The 24,292-nt window shown below is 43.0% G+C and overlaps 1 protein-coding gene and 1 non-coding gene across 4 annotated transcripts in view; both read left to right on the forward strand.

The window, feature by feature from the left end:
• The first annotated feature begins 3,322 nt into the window (after positions 1-3,322).
• Positions 3,323-3,428, forward strand: LOC129556098 (U6 spliceosomal RNA). The gene has a single exon (XR_008685931.2). It is a non-coding gene; the product is annotated as a U6 spliceosomal RNA (small nuclear RNA).
• An 18,587-nt stretch (positions 3,429-22,015) lies between these two features.
• Positions 22,016-24,292, forward strand: part of LGI1 (leucine rich glioma inactivated 1) — a 42,869-nt gene continuing 40,592 nt past the window's right edge. Inside the window, exons 1-2 of one of the 3 annotated variants that reach the window (XM_055425055.2) lie at positions 22,038-22,547; positions 22,955-23,026. In XM_055425055.2, coding sequence (XP_055281030.1) covers positions 22,333-22,547; positions 22,955-23,026 — 287 coding nt within the window. In that variant the 5' untranslated portion in view covers positions 22,038-22,332. Of the gene's footprint in view, positions 22,548-22,954; positions 23,027-24,292 lie in introns of all 3 variants that reach the window. The other 2 variants (XM_055425057.2, XM_055425056.2) reach the window with 2 other exon arrangements.

Consider the following 24,292-nt stretch of genomic DNA (forward strand, 5'->3'; position numbering starts at 1 on the left):
TCCTAGACTCTCTCAGATGCTTCAGCTAAAAAGTAAAGTAAGCACCAGTGCCAATAATTGGAAATGAGGAGAAAAATTATGCCAAAAACTTGGCACCAGCTGCAGCAATTAAGTAAGCACCTGCTTTATTCTTCATCTGCTGTCACCCCCTCCCTACTTCATTTAGGCTGGACTCTGGTTTTTTTAGAATAAATTCACCTCATTGCACAGGCACACAAACTTCTTTTTTCCTTCTTATTTTTCTTTCTTTCTTTCTGGCTATCATTAACTGGGGTAAACTGGAAGGAAGATCCCAACAAGGACAGGATAGTAAAGACACTTAAATTTCTAAAATCTAGGGGGCAGATGTAACCAGGGCAATCGGCTCTGGTAGGTGAGGACCAATGTGCGTTGCTGTACCGATCACACCCTCCCAGGGAGACCCTGTAAATGAAAATGTGGATTCGATTTCTGAAAGCAAGATTTCCATTGGTTTCATTCTGAACCTTAGCTATGGCAACCAAAGCAAGCTGCTCTGCAGAATTTAGGCTAAAAAAAAAAAAAAAAGATGCCATCAAATAGTTCTCGACCATTATCAGCACAGGATAGCATGAGCATCAGATGACATGTGAAAGAGGTGACAGTGCTTTAAAAAGTTGAAAGGATTATGCAAATGTGACATAGGTATTAATATTTTAAAAATTTATTGAAATCCATTAAATAGAAACTAGACAGTAAGTGTATTCATCCCCTGGAAGTGATTTAGCACTTTCAGAGCCCTGAGCGAACATTTCCTTGTTCCCTTTTATCTTGTCTGAAAACGCTGGCTAATGATGCTACATCAGAGGCAACTGACAGGCTTACATGAGACTAAATGAGATAATGCATGCAAAGCGCCTTGTTCCATGCCACTTTCATAAAAGACACTTAATAAACATGAATTGATTTCAAGGGGGAAAATCAAGCACATTATCCTGAGAAGTCTTTGTACTATCAGCCCACCAATAGATACTTCACATTAAATTACAGGTTTCCAAGACAGAAAAATGGAAAGGTCATCCTCAACAGCACGTAATCAGTGAAGCCGACTGCTTCTCACATGTGGAGAATAGATGAGAAAACAAAGACAGCCATCCTTCCATTTGTAGGTTTCAAAGTAGCAATTTCCTTCTTTCCATACTGATTTCTGCTGTTCTGTTCAGGGGGAAATGTTAAACTGCTTTTGAATTCCCTCTAACACAGCCAGATACCCACAAAGGAGAAATTCTGAGACTGGAATAAGAAGAACAAGAGCTCCAGGAGAACAGAGTCCAAAGTGCTTAAACTATTAACTGTTAATTAGTTAATGTTGCCTGACAGAAGAAGAAACCAGAAAGTCAGGTCAGTGTACCAAGGAGCTCTGCTGTCTGCACTGCTTTGCATTAATGCAAAGGAAGTAAAGGTCAGTTGTCTAGAGCGAGCATCTGTTCATTTTGGATATTGCTGTGACACCAAAACAGACAATTACTGACATCCCTAAGAGATGCCTAGGGAGCGTCGAGAGATGGTGCCTTTCTCTGGGTCCATGCCCACCGTTGCAACCTCTGCACCAAACAGACCTGTGCTTCTGGTGTTGCAGCATGCATGTGGTACAGAGCTTTCATACACACACTCATACACACAGAGCAACCTTGTCCCTAAGGCATGTCCACAGTACCTGGTGATTGGATCAGCAGGACCAGCATCAGCTTTATACTTTTTCCAGAACCCTTTCCTGAGTCTCTTTTCCCTGGAGAGCCTAAAATCTCCAAGCTTGAGTTCAAGGAGATAACACTTGAACAGAACCCCAAGAATGGGGAGGAGGAAGTGGAGATGGACATACTAGGAAAACAAACAGTATCACTAAATACAGACTAGGTTTTTGTCCCCAGGTTTCTGGCATGTTGAATGCACAGGTCTCCAAAAACAATGGCAAGGGAAAGGTGAATAAAATAAAAATGGGGTCAGGGAAGAGGGTTATGGGTACACATAGGGAGGAGCTGATGGATGGTCAGAACCTGGGGCAGGGGTGTGTCCTTCCTTGGGCATCACATCTTGTCCAACCCATACTCCTCCACAGGGAAGTCTCCTTCTGTCACAATGAATGGCTTGACAAACATGCCATACTTGGCCTGCCATTCAAAGTATCATTTCCCATTCTGTCATCATTTTCCTCTAGTGGATCCTCATGGTGGACATCAATCCAGCAGCCAGCCCTGAAATCTGTGAGTCCAACATACATGATGATTCCCCAGTGAAGCGGCTGCCCAGGCATCCACCCCTCACATTTCTGCCCATTAGCACAGCATCAGCCTGAGCCTTCTCCTCAGTGAGGTCCTGGGTAATCTTGGCCTCAAGCAACCATCATTCAGCTGGACATTTCATGAAGCAAACTTCATTCAACTAAGAAATTTCCATGGCATTGATTCAGGAGCAGGGAGCTGGGGATGTCATAGAAAGGCAAGGCCATTTTGGGTGGGTCTAAAATTGATGAACATAGGGGAATACAGAGGGGTCAACATTTTAAAAAGTAGCCATTCTTTCTTTGGGATATAAAGATACCCTGGAAAGATGCCATTTGTACCACATTTTAGACTTGGGGCAAGAAATCAAAATTTATCACCACCACTTCTATGGTCTTGCAGAGAAGCAGTCATGTTCTTGGGATCTACCAAGAATATATCATGCTGCTGCTGCTGCTAAGTCGCTTCAGTCGTGTCCGACTCTGTGCAACCCCACAGACGGCAGCCCCAGGTTCCCCCGTCCCTGGGATTCTCCAGGCAAGAACACTGGAGTGAGTTGCCATTTCCTTCTCCAATGTGTGAAAGTGAAAAGTGAAAGTGAAGTCGCTCAGTCGTGTCCGACCCTTAGCGACCCCATGGACTGCAGCCTACCAGGCTCCTCCATCCATGGGATTGTCTAGGCAAGAGTACTGGAATGGCTTGCCATTGCCTTCTCCAAAGAATGTATCATACCAAGAACTTATCCAGGTTCTACCACTCACTTGCTATGTGCTATTAGGCAAGTTACTTCACTTGTCCAAAACTCAGTTTCATCTGTAAAATAGGAGCAATGAATAGTTACAGAAGAGGCTATGTATTCACCAAGCCTTGTTTCCTTTTCCTCCTGGTTGTATGCCTAGTGGACATTTCCCAGACTCCCTTTCAGTTAGGTAGGGCCACCTAACCGAGTTCTGGTTGATGGAATGTGGGCAGAAGTGATACATTCTATATCCAGGCCTTGACCATAAGAACCTTCCCATGGGATCCTCCCCTTGTTCAGTCTTTCCCTCTCTCTTCACTTGCTGGAGGATACAGAACTCCACGTGCTCACTCTGGCAGCACATATACTAACATTGGATTGATACAGAGAAGATTAGCATGGCCCTGCACAATGATGGTATGCAAATCTGGGAAACATTCCATATTTTTAAGAATACAATTTGCTTTCTTGAAGACTGTTCTTTCCTTTTTTTCTTATATATAAACTGATTTTTAAAAACTCCGTCTTGATTGAAATGTGTCTGTCTAAAGAGATCTGCTAATATTTGCTTTTTAAGAGCTGTCCACTATTTATTTAGGGGGAAAATGAAGCCAGTAACTGAATTATAAGTAAAAATAAAATTTAGACCTGTGGATTGGGAATTATTTTCAAAAATTAGCTATCAATCTGGTATCAGAAAACGGTGGTTTTTCTCTTAGTATGCGGTTGTTGTTCAGTTGCTAGGTTGTGTCCGCCTTTTTGTGACTCCATGGACTGCAGCACACCAGGCTTCTTTGTCTTTCACTGTCTCTCGGAGTTTGTTCAAATTCAGGTCCGTTGAGTCAGCAATGCTATCTAACCATCTCATCCTCTGCTGCCCTCTTCTCCTTTTGCCATATCTTAGTATATAAGTAAATAAGATGCAAAGTAAGAATGTAAGCAGTTGTGATCATTACAAGCAGTTGGAGATAACTAAATCCTAGGGGTAATCATTTGTATCCTATTCCAAAGTCTTATTTTATAGTTTGAAAAGGACTTTGCACACAGTTCTTGTATATCCAAGTAAAGATGTAATTATAGGATGTAGTGTTACTGCTTTGTTTAACAAGAACCTCATTTAAAATTTAAGATTGACAGCTATGGTGTTTGTTTAATGATTTGCTTCTTTTCTGTCTCTTTACTGTAAAACTAAGTTAAAAATAAAAGGTTAATGAGAAAAAAAAAAGGACTCCAAGGTCCTGGGAAGGATGGGGACAAGGGTAATCAGTTTGTCTTTACCTTATTAAGTCATTGAGATTTGGAGATTATTTGTTGTGGCAGTTAGCCTACCCTGACTAATAGGGCAATTGTGAGGATCAAACAAGATAATTTATTTATAAGCACAGTGTCAGGAACATAGTAATGTTTAGCAAGTAACAGCTATTTAATATTGTGTGATGTCAGTCCTACTTTAGGTACATAGACTTTTCCTTTTCCATCTTTCTAATGGTACTTTTTCCCTTTCATCCAGTGACCAAGGCATCTCTGGATGTCTATCTCTGCTTTTTTTGTCTTTAAGCCTTATCACAGTGTAATGGGCTGCTTCTCTTTGGACCTTGCTCTACTAATAGCATTCCCTTATAAAAAATATGGGGATAAAGGGGATGCTTCTATTGACATGATAATGGTTCTGAAATGAGTCAGAAGCACAAGGCAGTCCAGTTGGCACCATTCATCACAGCTCCATTTTTGCTTTCCCTGTCTTTCTGTATGAAGGCTACAGGGCTGAGAGTTAAATTTGTTTGAGAACTGACTTGGATGAGCAGTACAATCTGCTCCACTGGAGGAAACATTTCATAAAAACTGCTTCTGTCGAGTTTTCGCGAAACTTCCAAATTTCAATTAGAAACTGGAGAATCAGATGGGTGCATAAGAAATGTAAGGTAATGAAGAAGAAAGTGCTCATACACTAAAGTTAAAATCAATAACCATATGATTAAGTGGCCACCTATTATAATTAGCATGATTTGAGGAGTTCTAGGGGCTCCTCCTGTGATCCCCAAACATTTTTATTGCATGTTGGCAATGCTTGAAAAGCTGTTCATAGCAACCCTTCACAATCACACATCACTTTATGTGATCTCTCTTATCACACAATTCTCTTGCAAGGTAGGTTTGTAAATATGGACTTCAAGACTCTGAAATCATCTGTTCAAAATTACACAGGTGGTAAAGGGCAAAGCAAAGACTTATCATGTGTCCTGGCTTCAGGACTCTTTCCACAACACCATGATTGCCTCCGTCATTATTAATACTTCATTTCTTTGGATTAAATATATCTCCTAAGAAACTGATCATTCAAGTGAAACCTGACCTGAATCTCAGCATTATAAATGGAGTTGTTTTGGCTGAAGGGTGTTTATGGGGAGGAGAAGCAGGGAGAGGGAGAGTTTAGAGAAGTCTATGATAAGCCTAAGAACTGCAGTCCAAACTCCACTAGGTTAAAGCTCTATCACATATTTCAAAACAATTGGTCTTGGAAGAATCTCTTGATATCATTCATACTTTATATCCTATCAGACATTTCCTACCATCTGAAACAAAGAGCTGGAATAATGAATTCAGATTAAAGGACTCTGTCAGTCAGTTATGACAAGGTGGGAAGATGAGAAGGAGTAAATAAAAGGTGAAAACCAACCTGACATTTGGCTTCAGGTTTGTTCTGCCCATTGAGGGAATCAAATTCTATAACCAACAGATTAGTGTGCTTCTTGAAACTTTGTGCTTTAAAACTTCTAATATGAAAACAGATAAAACCTATAAATAAAAAAGCAAATTACAATCCAAGAAGGCCTTATATACCTTAAAGTATGATCTTTATATTCTAGAAATACTAGAATTCTTTGTACTTATCAAAGTATACTCTTCCATAAGTCAAAAATATGACTCTTAAACATAGATTGAACACATGTTGGAGATTTATTAAATTCATTAGTGAACAGTAGTAAAACTGATTCCAAAGAGAATTAGAGGAATTGCAACTATATAGCATTTAAGAAAGACTGTTGACACAAGATGGTTGGATTAGACTCAGAATTGCTTGCCCTACAAGCAATAGAACCATAACTTGAGGATTATTCTTTCTACCTTTCAGGATTCATTTATATCTCTACTGGGTACAAGTTTATAGGTTCTGATGTAACTTCAAAGTGGTCTTTGGCCAATAGTAAACAGAAACTCAAGCAAAGGTCCACTCTTCAGCCTAGATCATTCAATAATTCTTAGTAGGCTGGGTAGAGTGTTTCATTCTGACACTGAAAAGACAGACTGCCCTCTCTTTGTCTTCTTTCCAAGTTTTGAGTCCTAGTGGCTCAAGTTGGGCTCAAGTAGGTCAAGTAGGGGTGGGAAGAATTAGAAGATTGGGATTGACACATATACACTATTGATACTATGTATACAATAGGTAGTATCTATAGGGCTTGCTGGGTAGCTCAAATGGTAAAGAATCTGCGGGCCACGCAGGAGATCCTGGTTTGATCCCTGGGTCGGGAAGATCCCCTGGAGAAATGCACAGCAACCCACTCCAGTATTCTTGCCTGGAGAATGCCATGGACAGAGGGGCCTGGTGGTCTACAGCCCATGGAGTCGCAAAGAGTCAGACATGACTGAGCAACTAACACACACACATAAAATAGATGCCTAATAAGAACCTGCGGAGAAGGAAATGGCAACCTACTCCAGTGTTCTTGCCTGGAGAATCCTAGGGACGGGGGAGCCTGATGGGCTGCCATCTATGGGGTCGCACAGAGTCGGACACAACTGAAGCGACTTAGCAGCAGCAGCAGCAGCAGCAGCAAGAACCTACTGTATAGTACAGGGAACTCTATTCAATGTACTGTGATGACTTGAATGGGAAGGAAGCCCAGAATGGAGGGAATATATGTATATTTATGGCTGATTCATTTTGCTGTATAGTAGAAACTAACACAACAGTGTAAAGCAATTATATTCCAATAAAAATTAATTAATTAAAAACAAAACAAAACAGTTCCGTCATTCCCTCCTCATTTTCTGGGGTCAAATTCCAACCTTCTTGGGTCATCATTTCTACTGAAACAAATGAGTATAATATAGGCCACAAGTCACAGGCAGCAATGTAAAGCTCTTAGTTCTTCCAGAATGAGAGAATAAAGCCAAGTAAAATGGAGCCTTTCAAAAGGGATAAGACAAAACCAACAAGCCTGAAATCCAACATCATGAAGTTTAAGTTTCCAGCATAAGCAGTTGAGTTACATGCTTTTTCTCTTAATTTCAGAATCATAAAGCAAAACAAACAAAAAAAGCAGTCAATAGTCTCCTTGAAAGAATGAAGGAGTGTCTCTTTTAAGAAAAAAATAACTATTAATAAGTATTTGGGGAATAATTCAGGAATAAAGTAGAAGAAGAAGGAAGAATAATCATATTTTCAAATTTACATTCTAATAAACAAGTCCATTTCTGGGCAACACCTCTCAGATTCACTGCCTTCTGGCCCAATTATATTCACCTTGCCTGAAACATAGAATTAGGTTTGCTTCATGTCTTAACATCTTTAAAAAAAAAAAAAAAAAGCCAGTAGGAAGGGTGCCCTACCACGGTTTTGTATGCACTTTTGCTGTTTGGTTCTGAAAAATTAAAATATATCTCCAGAGAACATGATAAATAGTTAAAATCATACTTCATCAAAAATCTGGGATCATTTGCTTCTGTATACTTTTTCTAAAACTGAGAAATAATTGACGTATAAAGTTGTATGGTTTCAGGTGTATAACATGGTTCCATATTTGTATATACTGCAAAATGATCACCACAAGAAGCCTAGTTAACATCTGTCACTATACATAGTTACAAAAATGTTTTTCCTGTGATAAGAACTTACAAAATCTACTCTCTTAGAACCTTGCAAATGCACAACACAGTGTTATTAACTATAGTTGGTACCATCAATAAAGTATGCATCTGCATATTTCATATTTAAACTTTGCATATGCATTTTGGTTAATCGCAGTATGGTATCTACTGTACACAAAATGAGAAAAACAAAGGCTTTCCAAGCCTTGATTTTTACCAGGTGTTTCTCCTTTCTGATGAGAGGAATTAGGAAGTTACAGAATGTTAGTGCTATAAGGATGGAGAAACTGAGGACCGAGGAAATGAAATGCCTTATCCAAGGCCAAGCAGTCTCTCCAGAGTTCTGGATTCTGTGTGAAGAGCATTCAGCTTCCCTGAGTTAATGGATTATTGATTAATGTTCAGAAAAATGCACAAAGAAGTTTTTTATGTTCCCCACTCTGAGAACTTCTTTTATTCTTCCTCAGTGGGAACACTCCAAGCATTCTGGCCTGGACAATTCTTCCTTGTGTGTGTGGTGGAGGTCCCAAGAGTTTCAGGATGTTAGCATTTCCAGTCCAAAAACTGCAGCCAGGGTGAGAGCAGAAATGCCCTTCTCATTTCCAAATACTTCCTAAGAGGGCAGGACTGTCTTTAGTCGATATCCCCTGTCGTATTCTGAGACCAAAACAATGAAAAGTCCTCCCTCTTTACCCTGCTCTCCCCAGTGTCTCCTGTAATATTTTTCTCATTAAATACTTACTCCTTTCTTCTTTTCAGGTTTTCTGAGCATCTACAAATAACTGTGAGTGATGTTATCCATTCGCCAGCTGCAGGCATATGGTGCAACATGAAGCAGGAGGCAACTAAGCTCTAGGTTCCTCAGGGCACCCAAATAGGGCTTCCCAGGTGGCCCAGTGTAAAGAATATGCCCGCCAGTCCAGGAGATGCAGCAGATGCAGGTTTGATCCTTGGGTCAGAAAGATCCCCTGGCAATCCACTCCAGTATTCTTACCAGGGAAACCCCATGGACAGAGAAGCGTGGTAGGCTACCGCCCTCGTGGTCACAAAGAATCGGACATGACTGAGCAACTGAGCAGGCACGCAGGGCACCCAAACAGCTACTATCTACTCATGTTTGGATGTTTAAGAACCTGCTCAACACTCTCCTTGCCTTTCCAATGATCTACCCTCCAACAGGACTTCTGGCAGAGGCAGCTGACATGGACAGGATCCTTAAAGACTATCATGCCCAACAGCTTCCTTTGAAAACAAGAAGATGTCAAGAGCTGTGCCCAAGAACACACAACTTACCCATGACAGACCAGATCTTAGCCCATTTTCCTTCCTTCCATGTCCCAGAGACAAACTTTCTATATGCCACAGCTCTTCCAAGGATCAATCCCGATTACACAGCCAGGCTAGCATGAAGGCTCAATACACAGCACCCCACTGGGATTCTATACCTATGGAGCTCTTGCCTGCAATGGTGTATATAAGCTGAGATCATCTTTATTTGAAGAAACCACTCTGAAGGAAGGAGACAGTGCTGTGGCGTGATTAAGAGCATGGAATGCTTCAGTTTAGAGTCAGATTAACCTCTCAATCTTGAAGGTTGGCTGCCTAACCTCTGTGCTTTAGGTAACGCATTTATAAACTGGAAGTCAGTAGTAGCCAAACTATGTATGTTATGATTAAATGGAGTAATGGTTCTAAAGCACCTACAACAGTGACTGGCACATTATAAATGTGTGAAGTTGTCATCAATGTTAATTATCATCATCATCATCACCTTCATCATCAATTACACCCTTTTGCCTCCCCTGAAAGTTTAACCAGGGAAAGAAAGCATGGCTAGTTCAATTTCTTCCACCAGCATGAGCCAGAAGGGGCTCCTTCGGGGACATAAGTGATGGTCTCCAATCCATGGCTGATTCTGTTTCTACTAAAAACTGAAGACTATTATGAAGATGTGTAAATTCAGTATACTTAACTTTGGGAATAAAAACTGAGCAAAATAAAGTTTGTTTTATTTTTTTTAAGAAGTAAAGAAAAGTACCAGTCCACAGTTCTCTTTTCTCTTTCATAAAGCCATTTTAGCTGCTTTTCCTATTGAATGATTATTCAACCAAGGAAATAAAAAAATAAATCGTGGGTCCTGCCTTCAAGGAGGTTTTCATAAGCAGTATAGTTTGCTGCCTTTCATCCTGTTTACTTAAGTTTCACTCTGTGATGGGCTTGAAATCTTGGTAAACTAGGTAGTGCCTGGGCTGAAATTCCACTGGGTTCACTGACCCTCCTTCTCTCTTCCTTGCAGACCACCACTCCTAATGGGGTGGCTACCCAGCAGCTTCCATGCTGCTCCCAGTTCTCTTAGAGCCCAGTCAGTTGCTTCCTATTGAGGAGTGGCTAGAAAGGGGTATTAAGTATGTCTTTCTATTTTCTTTATTCTGATAGTTTGACATCCGGGCCCTTGCTGACTTTGGAGAGATTGCCCCTCCCAGGGTTAGCCAATTCCTAGAGATAGTAAATGACTCACCTGTGAACCAACATGCAAACCAACCAACGCAGAGTCCATATTTCCAACAACCTCCTCTACTGGGCTCTCATATCCGGGACTACTCATCAACTCAGGGGCAGGTACCAGACTTTTAGAGACAGTGCCCCAAAGCCCACTGAGATTATTCAAACTAGCGCAGTAAAGCCCTTGTCCACATTTTTCTTCACTTCCTCTGCCTCCTGACCAAACCTAGTGCTTCCTCATCTGGCCCGTCTGCATGGTGCGCCGGGTCTCCTGTTTTATACTTCAGGAAACTGAGATCACAGCTTCCTTTGTGATGGTCATTTCCATGTCTGAATATCTTTTTCTTTTAATTGGACAATAATTGCTTTACAAAGTTGTGTTGTTTTCTGCTGCACACCAACTTGAATCAGTCATTGCTTGCTTGCTTGCTAAGTCACTTCAGTTGTGTCCGACTCTGTGTGACACCATAGACGGCAGCCCACCAGGCTTCCCCGTCCCTGGGATTCTCCAGGCAAGAACACTGGAGTGGGTTGCCATTTCCTTCTCCAATGCATGAAAGTGAAAAGTAAAAGTGAAGTCGCTCAGTCGTGTCCAACCCTCAGCGACCCCATGGACTGCAGCCTTCCAGGCTCCTCCGTCCATGGGATTTTCCAGGCAAGAGTACTGGAGTGGGGTGCCATTGCCTTCTCCTGAATCAGTCATAGTTTTATTTATATATATATCCTTCCATCTTGAGTCTGCCTCCCCCTCCTAAGTGCCTGCATTTCTTACCACACCTAATTAAAACAAATTTTGGGTACCCTTGCAACAAAAGGAAAGAAAACAGAGGAGGAAGAATCAGAGACAAGAGCCAGCTGGGGAGGGAGGGTAGAATTCAGTTTAGTAAATAAGATCACAACCCCTAATACTCATCTCAAATGCTTTCATTGACAGAATTTCACCCAGCCTTTGACAAAAGCCTGTGAGTTCAGCATTATTAATCTCATTTTACACACCAAAAATTGAGACCCAGAGAAGTTAAGTGATTTGACCAAGATCCACAGCCAGGAGTGGCAATGTTGTGATTGGAACTAAGATCTATCAGATTCCACAATCCTATGGCAGCCTCCTAAATAAACAGAGAGAATAAGAAGGGACTGTGGCTGTCTGTGATCTTTTAAAAATTTTTTAAAAATATTTATTTGGCTGTGCCATGTTTTAGTTGTGGCATGCAGAATCTTTGTTGCAGCATGTGGGATCAAGTTCCCTGACCAGGGATCCAATTCAGGCGCCCCGCATTGGGAGCACAGAGTCTTAGTAAGTCGTTCAGTCGTATCAGACTCTTCTCGACCCCGCGGACTGTAGCTCGTCAAGCTCCTCTGTCCGTGGGATTCTCCAGGCAAGAATACTGGAGTGGGTTGCCATGCCCCACTCCAGGGGATCTTTCTGACCCAGAGATTGAACCTGGGTCTCTTATGTCTCCTTCAACGGCACGCGGATTCTTTACCACTAGTGCCACCTGGGAAGTTCCTTAGACAGTGGACCATCAGGGAAGTTCCTGTCTGCGATTTTGTAATACAAGTATTCATTCCATTTGCTTCTAGCTCATGGGTTTACAGAACTCTCTGAAGACAGAGACTTTGTCTTGTGTTACCTTGCCTTCCCCACTGTGTGGTGCATAGTAGTGTATTCACAAGTACACGTTGAACTAAGGAAAGAAGAGAAATCAAAAGGGGCAGGTAAATAACTCCAAGCCCCCTAGGGAGCCCACTGACTTCCTCTCCCTTGTACTTGGCTCTGATGCACCAAGGAAGCATTGGCATATTGAATTGATAAAAGAAGTGAGGTGCTTCCTACACAAGACACTGAAGCTTCTTATGTCAGAACAATTTTAAAAGAAGTGGTCAAAAAAAACCTTTCTGTAGTCTTGAAGAGCTTCAGGCCAGAAAAGCTCTTCTGGTCTGGCTTGCTTCTGGCCTGTTTTTTCTTAACTCTGCTTAAGTAGAGCACTTCTGGGATTGAGAAGTTGGAACTAAGTTTCTCAGAATGCCTAAGTATTTAACTACTCTTCATTACAGATGGCTGGGCCTAAGATTAACTACTAGTTTCCTTTGTTTAACAAATAGATGTGATCTAACATCACATCTACATTTAGCTGTAATATGCAGTCTATTTTTCCATTGACCTCTATCCTAAAATTGGAGATGCATTCTGTGCTAAAAACAGCACATTTTATTTGCAATCAATGGCAGGTAGTAACTCTTCTCTGTTATCCCCTTTCAAAACTGAGCTACTCACAGTTTTTCTGAACAGGTTGGCCCTGTTGCTGCTGCTGCTGCTAAGTCGCTTCAGTAGTGTCTGACTCTGTGTGACCCCATAGACGGCAGCCCACCAGGCTCCCCATTCCCTGGGATTCTCCAGGCAAGAACACTGGAGTGGGTTGCCATTTCCTTCTCCAATGCATGAAAGTGAAAAGTGAAAGTGAAGTCGCTTAGTCGTGTCTGACCCTTAGCAACGCCATGGACTGCAGACTACCAGGCTCCTCCACCCATGGGATTTTCCAGGCAAGAGTACTGGAGTGGGTTGCCATTGCCTTCTCCAAGGTTGGCCCTACTATGGGCTTAAAAGCGTAAATTTGGGAATCAGACAAATATGGGTTGAGTCCCGATTAATAGTAGCTATATAACTTTCATTTCCTTATCTGTAGAATGGGGTGATAATAATACTTACCATACAAACTTGTGAGAAGAAGCAATATATTATTCAAATACATAATACAATATATGTTATTTATATATTATGTAATGTATATTATATGTATAATATACACTATAAATACATAATATTGTTCAGTTCAGTTCAGTTCAGTCGCTCAGTCGTGTCCGACTCTCTGCGACCCCATGAATCACAGCACGCCAGGCCTCCCTGTCCATCATCAACTCTTGGAGTGCACTCAAACTCATGTCCACAGAGTTGGTGATGCCATCCAGCCATCTCATTCTCCGTCGTCCCCTTCTCCTCCTGCCCCCAACCTTTCCCAGCATCAGAGTCTTTTCCAGTGAGTCAACTCATTGCATGAGGTGGCCAAAGTATTGCAGTTTCAGCTTTAGCATCAGTATTGTTAGTGAACACTAATATAAGGAAAATGCTTTATCTATATGCCTGGCACATAATCAGTATTCAATATGTGGCAGCTAGAGTTAACACCTTTGAGAAACCTCTTACATTGTTGGTGGGAAGGTAAATTGGACTATAGAGGTTCCTCAAAAAACTGAAAATAGAGTTGCCATATGATTCTGCAATCCTTCTCCTGAGCATATATCCAGAGAAAACTGTAGTTTGAAAAGATACATGCATCCCAGTGATCACAGTGGCATTATTCACAACAGCCAAGACATGGAAACAACCTAAATGTCCACTGACAGACAAATGGATAAAGAAGATGTGGCTCATATATATGATGGAATATTACTGTCATAAAAAGAATGAATGAAATTATGCAACATGGATGGACCTAGAGATTATCATGCTAAGTGAAGTAATTCAGAAAGAGAGAAGCAAATACCATTTGGCATCACTTACACATGGAATCTAAAGTATGGCACAAATGAATTTGTCTATGAAACAGAAACATACTTACAGACCTAGAGAACAGATTCGTGGTTGCCAGTGGGAACAGGCTTGGGGGAATGGATGGACTGGGAGTTTAGGATTAGCAGATCCAAACCATTACATATAGGATGGATAAACAACAAGGTCCTTCTGTATAGCAGAGGGAACTCTATTCAATCTCTTATGGTAACATATAATGGCAAATTATATCTGAAAAAGAATCTGAAAAAGAATATATATATATTTTTATTTATATACGTGGTAACTGAATCACTTTGTTTTACACCTGAAATTAACACAATATTGTAAATTAACTATACTTCAATAAAATACAATTTCTAAAAGAGAGTGAGTACCTGTCATTGTTCTATTCTTGGCTGGGCATTGTGAACGTTTGCTGTCTGGGCATGAGTACAGCATCATTGGCTTCTGGTCAAAATTCCCTTCTTAGCCACCCTCTTCATCAGCTGGATAGTATCGTCCTTGTTTCTCTCCAGCTCCCGTTTTTCCTCCTTTGATAAAGGAGAGCTGTGTTCCGGCTCCATGTTCCTATGGCATTTTCACACATTAGTTCAGCAACCGTTTACTGAGCAGTGTTTCTTTTTTTGTCTGTTGCTCCATTAACAAACCACCGGAAACTTACTGGCTTCAAAGAGCACTCATTTTATTTGCTTGCAGCTCTTCAGCCTGGCCTGGGCTCAGCGGGAAGCTTCTTCTGGTCTTGCCAGTGGTCACTGACTCTGCGGCTGCATTCACCTGATGGGTCCATTTGGGGCTGAACTCAGCCCAGAGGCTAAACTGACAGGATCTCTCTTTACAGACTCAGAATTTCCAACTCTCTATATGGCCTTTTCACAAGGAGCCCAACATCTTACATTGCACCTCAGGGTTCCTAAAACCCCCAAAGCAGGAGCTGTTGCGTCTTCTGGCCTGGCTCTGGAACAGTATCACTTCTGCCACACTTTGTTGGTTAAGGAAACCAGCCTGGCTTCCAGGGGAGGGGGCCCGGAGCATGGACACTGGGAGGTGTGGTTCACTGAGTGCCATTAACCTAACAGACTGAAAAAGCACATTCTGGACTTGCTGGTGGGCGTGTCAAACCAGGTTCTGGCCTGGAGTCTACGCAAGGCAGGGGTACTCAAAACTTGAAAGTGTATCAGAATCATCCAGAAGCCTTGTGAAAACACAGATTGCTGGGCCCCACCCCAGAAACCCAAGAATTTGTATCTCTAACCAGTTTCTGGGTGATGCTGATGATGCCGATCTGAGAACACACTTTGAGAACCACTGTTCTGCGACTGCTTCAGCACTAAAATAAATCCCCAGAGATTTTAATTCAATTGGTCTGGGGTTAGATATCTGTATTTTAAAAAAAACAAAAAACGATCATTTCCTAAGTGACCCTAATGTACAGCCAGGACTGAGAACTACCGCTTTTAGAGTCTAGTGTGTCTCCCTCATTTTTCTTAAAGCTTCCTTGAGCTAGTCACAGTTTGATTCACCTTTATGACCACATCTGAATATTTCCCTTCGAAAACAAGGATTCTCAAATTTTGCTGTACTTTAGAATTTAATGCGATTTTTAAAGTCTCGAGATCCAGGTTACACTTCAGACTAATCATATCAGAACCTCTAGGAATGTAACCTAAGGATTAAGTATCTTTTTTAATTCTCTAGGTGATTCCGAAGTGCAGCCTAGTTTGAGAATTGGTGCTTCAAACACTCTTATTGCCATTTTCCCGGCACACATTTCTAAATTAAAAACAGCCCTTCCCATGATAATCTCCAATGTTTTCTCCAAACACTAAAAACTGCAGAGGATATTTTAACCTAGAATCTTACCCTCTCCTCTGTCAACTCCCACTGATATCTGCATTCATGCTTCCACTGCCTAATCGTGATTTAGGGAAACCGGATTTTGCCACATTTGCCATTAAAAAACATTTTACCCAAGACTGTGAGGAACTTTTAGTGAGGAAGGGGTTAAGAAGGTAGGCCTGTTGCATGCTGGGAACTGTAGTTCAATAGCACTACCTAGTCAGTGAGGCAGCTGTGGGCTTGAGTGCTTAGTCCCTTCAGTCGTGTCCGACTCTTTGCCACCCCATGAACTATAGCCCACCAGGCTCCTCTGTCCATGGGATTCTCCAGGCAAGAATACTGGAGTGGGTTGCCATGCTTTTCTCCAGGTGACCTTCCTGACCCAGGGATCGAATCCATGTCACTTATGTCTCCTGCATGGGCAGGTAGGTTCTTTACCACTGGCGCCACCAGTGAGGCGGGAGGAGTTGCCAAAGCAACACCCAGTAACCCACATATCCTTTAGAGAGGCAGTGTCCAGTAGTGACCAGTACCCTGGGCATCAGAGTCAGAATGCCTGGGTTAGCTTCTATTGCCACTCCTCACCACCGCTAGTGGCACCACCACTAGTGCCAACGCAGGAGATGAAAGAGAAGCGGGTTTGATTCCTGCATTGGGAGGATCCCCGGGAGGAGGGCATGGAAACCTACTCTAATATTCTTGCCTGGAGAATCCCACGGACAGAGGAGCCTGGTGGGCTACAGTCCACAGAGTCGAAAAGAGTTGGACACAACTGAAGTGGCTTAGCACACATGCACACAGAGGAAACAGATCCCACAGGACTTGTGGCATGGTGAAAAAATAAAATAAAATAGATAAGCAACACAAATTTACTGCAAAAAAAAAAAAAAAAGACTTACTTCCATTTTACCAGTGCAGAAAATGAGGCACAGAGAAGTTAAGCAACTTGCCCAAGGCCACACAGCTAGTAAATAACAGAGATGATGTTGCAATAGGCCTGATTGCTGCCCTTAGTTGGTAAGTGAAATTTTCTGGAATTGAGATCAACCTTTCTCTTCCATTTCACAGACTCCTGGGATGGGTGAAGATCTTCAACCCTGTAGGGTAGTATTTTCTTTTTCTCTCTTCTTTTTTTTGAGAGGGAGGTCATAAACCAACTGTAAGAAATATCTTTTACATTACAGCCTTGTACACACACACACACACACACACATGCGCGCATGTATACATATACATACCCCAAGAATGGAAACTAAAACTTCCCAAGGTAATAGCTACTCTTTTTTTTTTAATTGATGTGCACCAGGTCTTAGTTGCGGAATGTGGGATCTAGTTCCAGGCCCTCTGCATCAGGAGCACAGACTCAGCCCACTGGACCACCAGAGAAATCCCAACAGCTACTCTTATAGGTGTAATAAAGTCCAATTTTAGATTCAAAACTATTTTATTTTTTAAAATTCTGTTTCACCTACTAGACTGAATTTGCAACCCACTAATGCAGCTGACTTGCCGCTTCAAAAACCCTGCTTTATTGAGAAAGTCGCTTAAACTGACACCAGTTTGCAAGTCTGAGTGTAAAAGGAGGCAGGGCCAAGCTGGATCTTTTAAGGCTCATAATAATGATTTGTTTACTTGCACAATGTGTGTTTCCTAGGTCACACCAGCCTGAGGGGAAAACTGGGATCAGAACCACGGCACAGGCTGTTCTCGCTCTCTCTGCTTTCATCAGCTCTCTCAGAATTGCCAGCCCCTCCTCAAAGACCCTTTCCAGTTTCTGAGGATGCCAGGGAACATTGCACATGCGCTCTCAAACATCCTCATTTTCCTTTCTTTTGCTTAGGCTCCCTGCTGGGATCATTTGCCACTTCCTACGTCTGTGGGCCTCTCAATACTGTGGGACACTAAGCATGAGTTGCTCCTGGTGGAAAATCCAATGATTTGGGTGATGTCTGAGCCATGGGCCTGGATGGGGACACGGTTGGTCTCATTTCTCTATAGCATCTCTGGGTGCCAGAACATAGTGTTTAGTCTCATAGCGCCCATAAGCAATGACACGGTACCCACCAAACTAGAGAAAACACCCTCTGTTACAGGGATCCCAGAGTAGATTCTTCTTGTACATGTACGTGTATAGTCGCTCAGTCGTGTCTGACTCTTTGTGACCCCATGGACTGTAGCCTGCCAGGCATCTCTGTCCATGGAATTTTCCAGGCAAGAATACTGGAGTGGGTTGCTGTTTCCTACTCCAGGGGATCTTCCTGACCCAAGGATCGAACACACATCTCTTATGCCTCCTGCACTGGCAGGTGAATTCTGTACCACTGCGCCACCTGGGAAGCCCAGATTCTTGTAACACCCTCAAAATTACACATGTTCAAAGGCAATGGGTTAAAGAAAAAAAAAAAAAACACTCCATCAAACGTTCATTCATAACCACCTTCTTTTTGTCCAGCCCTGGCTCTTACCCTTGGACCAAGCTTGGTGCTCCCAAACTGGAAGAGAATTCTTTCTTCCCGAGGAGGCTTCTTGGTTCCCTCACGTGTAGAGGCTCTTGCTTGTCAAGACGACAGTCTGTCATCCTGCCTGAAAGTGCCTGCTTCCTAGAGTGGACATATACTTAAGATAAACTCATTTTCATTTGAGAGCTTGGCTTCCCACGTATCGGAAGTCACAGGTTCAGAATTCAAGTCCCACTGCAACGATGACAGTGATGATGGTGATGACAGATCATCCCCATATATGAGATCCCATGCTGAGCACTTTAAATACATTATTGTCTCTCATTCTCTCCACAACTTTACGTGTGGGACTTCCCTGGTGGTCTAGTGGCTCTATGCTCCCAGTGCAGGGGACCTGGGTTCCATCACTGGTCAGGGAACTAGATCCTGAAGGCTGCAACTAAAGATCCCGAGGGCCACAACTAAAACCTGGTACAGCCAAATAAATAAATTAAATGTATTTTTTAAAATACCAACTTTACATGATATACACTATTAAATACATTCCCCATTTTACTGGGGATTAAAACTGGCCTAGAAAGCTGAAATAGCTAGCCCATGGTCACGTGGCTGGCCAAGTGCAGAGCCAGCCCTGGAGTCCCTCAGCTGCTGCTCCAGAGCTGGCACTGGGCAGGGAGCCGGCCTTGGCCAGGCCTCCCCCACCTTCCTGGGCCTTCTTCCAGCTCTGCTTTCATCCTTTCTAGGCACCTTTCCCAAGGCACCCCCGTCATGCACAGGTGGGTTGCCAAAACTTATATAAACTTACAAGCTGGAGGAAACCCCTCTTGGGGAGGGAAGCATCTACCCTCTCGGTGTCCTACCAAGGCTTCCCGGAGGAGGGCAGGGGAGCTTGGTCAGCAGTAGGAACTCCTCCCCAGGCCCCTCAAGATGTCACTCTTGCAACAACCTGCCCTCGTCCCACTAGTTTCCTCCTTAGACCAACTCTGGCACCTGGAATGGTTCCTCCTCCCTAAAAGAATACCAGTTATCTGTATTACACAGTTCAATTGGTGCCTCATCTCGGTGGGTGTTTTAACTGAATGGGGAATTCAAGTCTGATCTTTAAATGCCATACAAAAAGAAAAAGTTACTGTCTTTTCAGAATGCCCATTGTCATTTGTCCTTAGAATACCCCCCTCACCCCCTGCTATGGTCCTTTTTCCACTTAAACTGACAAACTGAACCGCCGGATAAATAGAGCTGTGAAGTGAAGTTATGGCAATGCTTTCTTTCTCTCATTTACTTACCCTCCCGGCTTAACCAAGTCAGACATGAAAGACTGCTCACCCTTTCATATCTACAGAATACAGAGCCAGGGGCTTATCAAGCCATCTTGATAGTTTGATACATTTGAAAGTGAAACGGAGGGAGAGAAGGATCCTGTTTCCCCACAAGAGGAAGAAAGTGTAGTCGTTCAGTCCTGTCTGACTCTTTGTGACCCCACGGACTTTAGCCCGCCAGGCTCCTCTATCCATGGAATTCTCCAGGCAAGAATACTGGAGTGGGTTCCCATTTCCTTCTGTAGGGGATTTTCCCAACCCAGGGATCAAACCTGGGTCTCCCGCATCGCAGGCAGATTCTTTACCATCTGAGCCATGCTTACAGGGATCAGTTTAACTAAATATCTGCCAGAGGGTCACCCCACACAGAGTGGTGGCCCTGCTACTCATCGTCCTTGTGACCCCTCAGGACCTCAGTCTTCCCAAGCAGGGACTGGAGCTGAGAACCCTGAAGTCCTGGAAAGTTCTCAGGGTCTTTACTTTATCGCTACCAAACGCATCACTTATATGTCAGAGAACTTAGGGTGTAGGTGATTGTTTGCCTAAAAACCATCTTCTATAACAATTTTTGCCACATAATTATTCCACGGAGCAAGTTACCAGTGTGCACTTGAAGCAGGATTCAGTTTACAAAAATCTGACTTGCAGCCAACTTTTCAGTGACACTTACTGTTTCAAGTGGGGCTTGCCCCCTGGGTCACCGTTTCTAAAATCACTGTGATAAACTCCCCCTCTCCATGGAGCCTGGATTAGGGAAGCAAGTGTAAGATGCATTCCAAAATCATTACTTCTCATGGACTTGGTTCTTTCTTGTTTTGTGGAAAGAAAAAACCAAAAAAACATATTTATATGTGGCCCTTCACCACCACCACCCACCCCCCCAAACTGGTTTAATGAAAGCAACCTACAGGTCCTTTAGAAACACAAGCCAGATTCTATCCCTTGAGTGCCTAGAACTCTGCAGAGGCACCCTCGGTCCTCTGGGTGGCGGCCAGGCCTTCGCAGATGCTGTCTGCTCACCTGGGATGCTCCCGTCAACCCTCTCCATCATGCCCCTTACCTAGGAACTCAGCTCCATCATTGCCTGGGGAACTGTCCCTGACCTTCTTCATGATAACTCTGAGGAGCCATTTGGAATTTCTTGGGATGAGCATGTCTCGACCATAGGGAGCCTCCATGCTCTGACTGTTCATGAGGGCACGCTGGCTGTACATGGTGTTGTGCACGGTGCTGTCCAGGCACTGGATTCCCTCCTGAATCTCTCCCTTCATGGAGCCTGCAGTCTTCTGGGTAAACAGACAGCAATCAAAGAGGGGAATGACCATGATTGCCACCGCCCTCCCTTCACAGAGCTTACAGAGAAGTAAAGGAGGGGTTTGTGCTCTCTACGATGAGAAGGAAAGGGTGCACTGTCAGTGACTCAAGCTCTGTGTAGGATAGTTTAGGTCATGATTGCACCTTGGCTTACACGGTCCGTGTACTCCTTTCAGTCTGAAAAGCTGAGAGAAAAAGGACGGTGGACCGACATCCCTGGCCAGCTATGCCAGCTTAAGGGATAGTTGCCCACCGCGTGGAAAGAGGTCCAAGCATCTATTCCTTACCCTAAGTGCCTCCCCGTGCACATAGATAATACCTCCCTGCCCCAGAGCCTGGGCTCTTGTTTAAATGAATTTCCTTCTCCAAGGGTGCATCCTCTTTCCCATCACGTGGGACAGTGGCATCCTATCATTTGGATTTAATGTTTGTAATATATATGGGACATCTGTACTGTCACGCCCATTGTACAGATCCAGAGACACCGTCAGCTAGTTCACAGAAGAACTGGACCCTCAAAAGCCGGGTTGTAGGCTGGCATTTTCCCCACCCTGTCTCAACCTCCCAGGCTCAGCCAGACCTTTTCCAGAGCCCTGGAAGCCCAAGCTGGCTGCCTCCTGCTGGCAGGGACTTCCTTCCAGGCTTCTGGTTCTAGTACTGAAGAAGGGGGAATGTGAGAGGTGAGGAGGGGGTGTCAGACACAGAGGCAGTCATTGCTTCCGTCTCCCTCCTTCACACGGGAGGAGGGATTGGCTCACACATGGGAGAGGGTGGATTATGAAAATCAATAATTTATGACAGTGAAGTGTCAGAAAAGTATTTACTCACATTCATTCCCTGAAAGTCACATTCTCCACGTGTTGTTTGTCTTTCAGCGATGGCATCAGTCAGGTGGACTCAGCAAGAAATACCAAGGTTTTTAGCCAAAGGTTGCAGAGGGAGAGTTTCATTTCATTTTTCCAGCCAGGGCTGGCTCCGAAGCTGGTTTTTCTTACTAGGTTGTTTGCCACACGGAAAAGCAAATTCCCAGAGGTTTCCGAGATTGCTGAGATCCCAGGCAAGATGACTGCTCCCACCCACCCGCCCACCCACCCACTAATAAGACATAATGCCGTCCTATTTTTGGTAACAATTAGAGGGCCTCCCGGTGCAAGCAGAAAGCTGTTTATTCTGTTACATCACTTCGCTTTGCCTTCGAAGGCTGGTCTGTGCTCTGTGTTTTCGTGGTGATGCAAGTCTGCTCTCTCCTCCAGCCGTTGGGTCCCTCCCATCTCGCAGCACCTCACAGGTCTCTTCCCCAGCAGTGCCTCGCTGGAGCCAGGAGCGGCTCACGAATCAGCTGCAGGTCCCTGTTTTGAAAAGCAGAGAGACAGAGGCAAAGGAAAAGGGTGGACTCTTATGTGACCTGATCTTAGAGCAAGACAATCACCATCTGAATTCCAGAAGCCCTGTTCATGTTTGGGGATATTTTTTCGACTGCATGGAATCAGAGAGAAGCCAAAGGATGGGAAATGCCTGCATCCCCCTGAAAAGAATTGCTTATTGCCTATGTCTCTTTTCTGCGCTTCTGCTGACTGAGGGGAAGAAACCAGCAAAGCCAAAATGCCCTGCCGTGTGTACTTGTACCAAAGATAATGCCTTATGTGAGAATGCCAGATCCATTCCACGCACCGTTCCTCCTGACGTTATCTCATTGTAAGGCCCGTAAGCATTTTGATATCTAATTTACGATTTAAAAATTCCAGCCGATGTATTTGGGGCTTTGTATGTATTGGTAAAAGGGCATGGGGAGAGAGATTCCTCTTGCACGCCTAGCTGTTTGACAGAGCTAACATTTTGCTGCATTTAGAAATTTTGATTCTTATTAGCTGCTACAGAACATGCTTAGATATCTTTCACTCCCCGAACATTATAATGAGAAACCTGCAGCAGATTCATGTCTCCTACTTCAGCTGGCAAGGCACAGTATCATACTTCATAAAATAGTGTCAAATAGTGACTGTTTTGCTAAACCGGATTAACATAAGGTTTGTTCTGTGTTCTGTGTGTGTGTGTGTCTCTTTGTGTGTGTCTGTTTGTTGTTTTGTTTTGTTTTCTTTCAGATCCTTTGTGAGATCTGGTTTTACTGAAATCTCCGAAGGGAGTTTTTTATTCACACCATCGCTGCAGCTCTTGTGAGAAATATTTATATCATGACTATTTTTAATATAGCATATATTTAGATAAGCCCTCTAGTAAAATGATCTCAATATTAATTTTATCAAATGTGATTATATTGCTGGAGAGGAAAAGAATTATCAGTAAAGTGAGAGGTAGATGGGCTTGTTTGCGACCTGACACCAACGGTGCAGGTTGATGCTTGCAATGGTAAATTTGCTAACCTGTAATGCTGGCTACTTTCATGGCTATTTGTGAAGTTGTTGGAATGTTGTAACAGTGATCCTCACTTCATTCTCCCCTTTTACTTTCATTTTTGACTTGGGAACTTTGGTTATTTTACCCTGGAGTTTCTGAATTAGTCAATACAGAACCCAGCATAACATATGCGCTCAAGATGTTGAACTGGGGGACCTGGAGCAGGCTGCTACTCTGTATGATTTACCATGTGGGGAAGAAAAATCTCAGTTCTTTCTAGGTAATTCCTTAAAATATTCATTCTTGAGTGACTGCTTTCTAATCTCACCTGATTTATAACTCATCTCCTTATAAGGAGGGAAAGAAAATATTAATATAGGACAGTGCAAAGGATTAGTCTTTGCTATGTGTTTTGAGATAGCCATGAGGGAACCACATATTCAGTCTATGTCTGAAAAGAGTCAAAAAATAATATTTGACTAAGAAATCAGATCTTTCCACAGGCATAATGTAACACGGATAACTTGTTCTCATATGTAATGTTTGGCAGTTGGAGTGCTAGTTCTCAGAGCAGGACCATACAGGGGACAAGAGGTCCCCTGGTGCTCAGGTGTCAGGCCACAGACTGGCTTGTCATTACTGGTTCCAGGGGGGGAAATCAGCCAATTGTCCATCAACTGAGTTGTGGTTATCTCAACTGTATGATCCAGGACTCAAATTTTTTTGCTTGTTTGTTTAGGATTTTTGTTTTCTTACCTTACTTGGCCATTTTGGCTATTTGAAGTTTTACATACAGAGAGGCAAATAGCATGGATTTGAAATGAGAGAGACCTGTATATAAATCTCACTCCACCACTCCCTAGAAACTAGACATGCAATTGTGTGCAAATGACTAAATCTCTCTGAGCCTCAGTCTTCTCATCTGTAAAATGGAGGTGATGACACTTTGAAATGTTGTTATCAGAAATAAATGAGATTTAAATAGATAAAATGCTTGGTGTAGGATGTGACAAGTGGTTACACATTTATAAATGGTGGGGTTTTAACTTTTTACATAAAGCTAAAAAAGCTAGAAAAATCACTTA

Source organism: Moschus berezovskii, chromosome 12 (genome assembly GCF_049115385.1).
Source record: "Moschus berezovskii isolate FMDL1 chromosome 12, NW_MosBer_1.0, whole genome shotgun sequence".
NCBI classification, from domain to species: Eukaryota; Metazoa; Chordata; class Mammalia; order Artiodactyla; family Moschidae; genus Moschus; species Moschus berezovskii.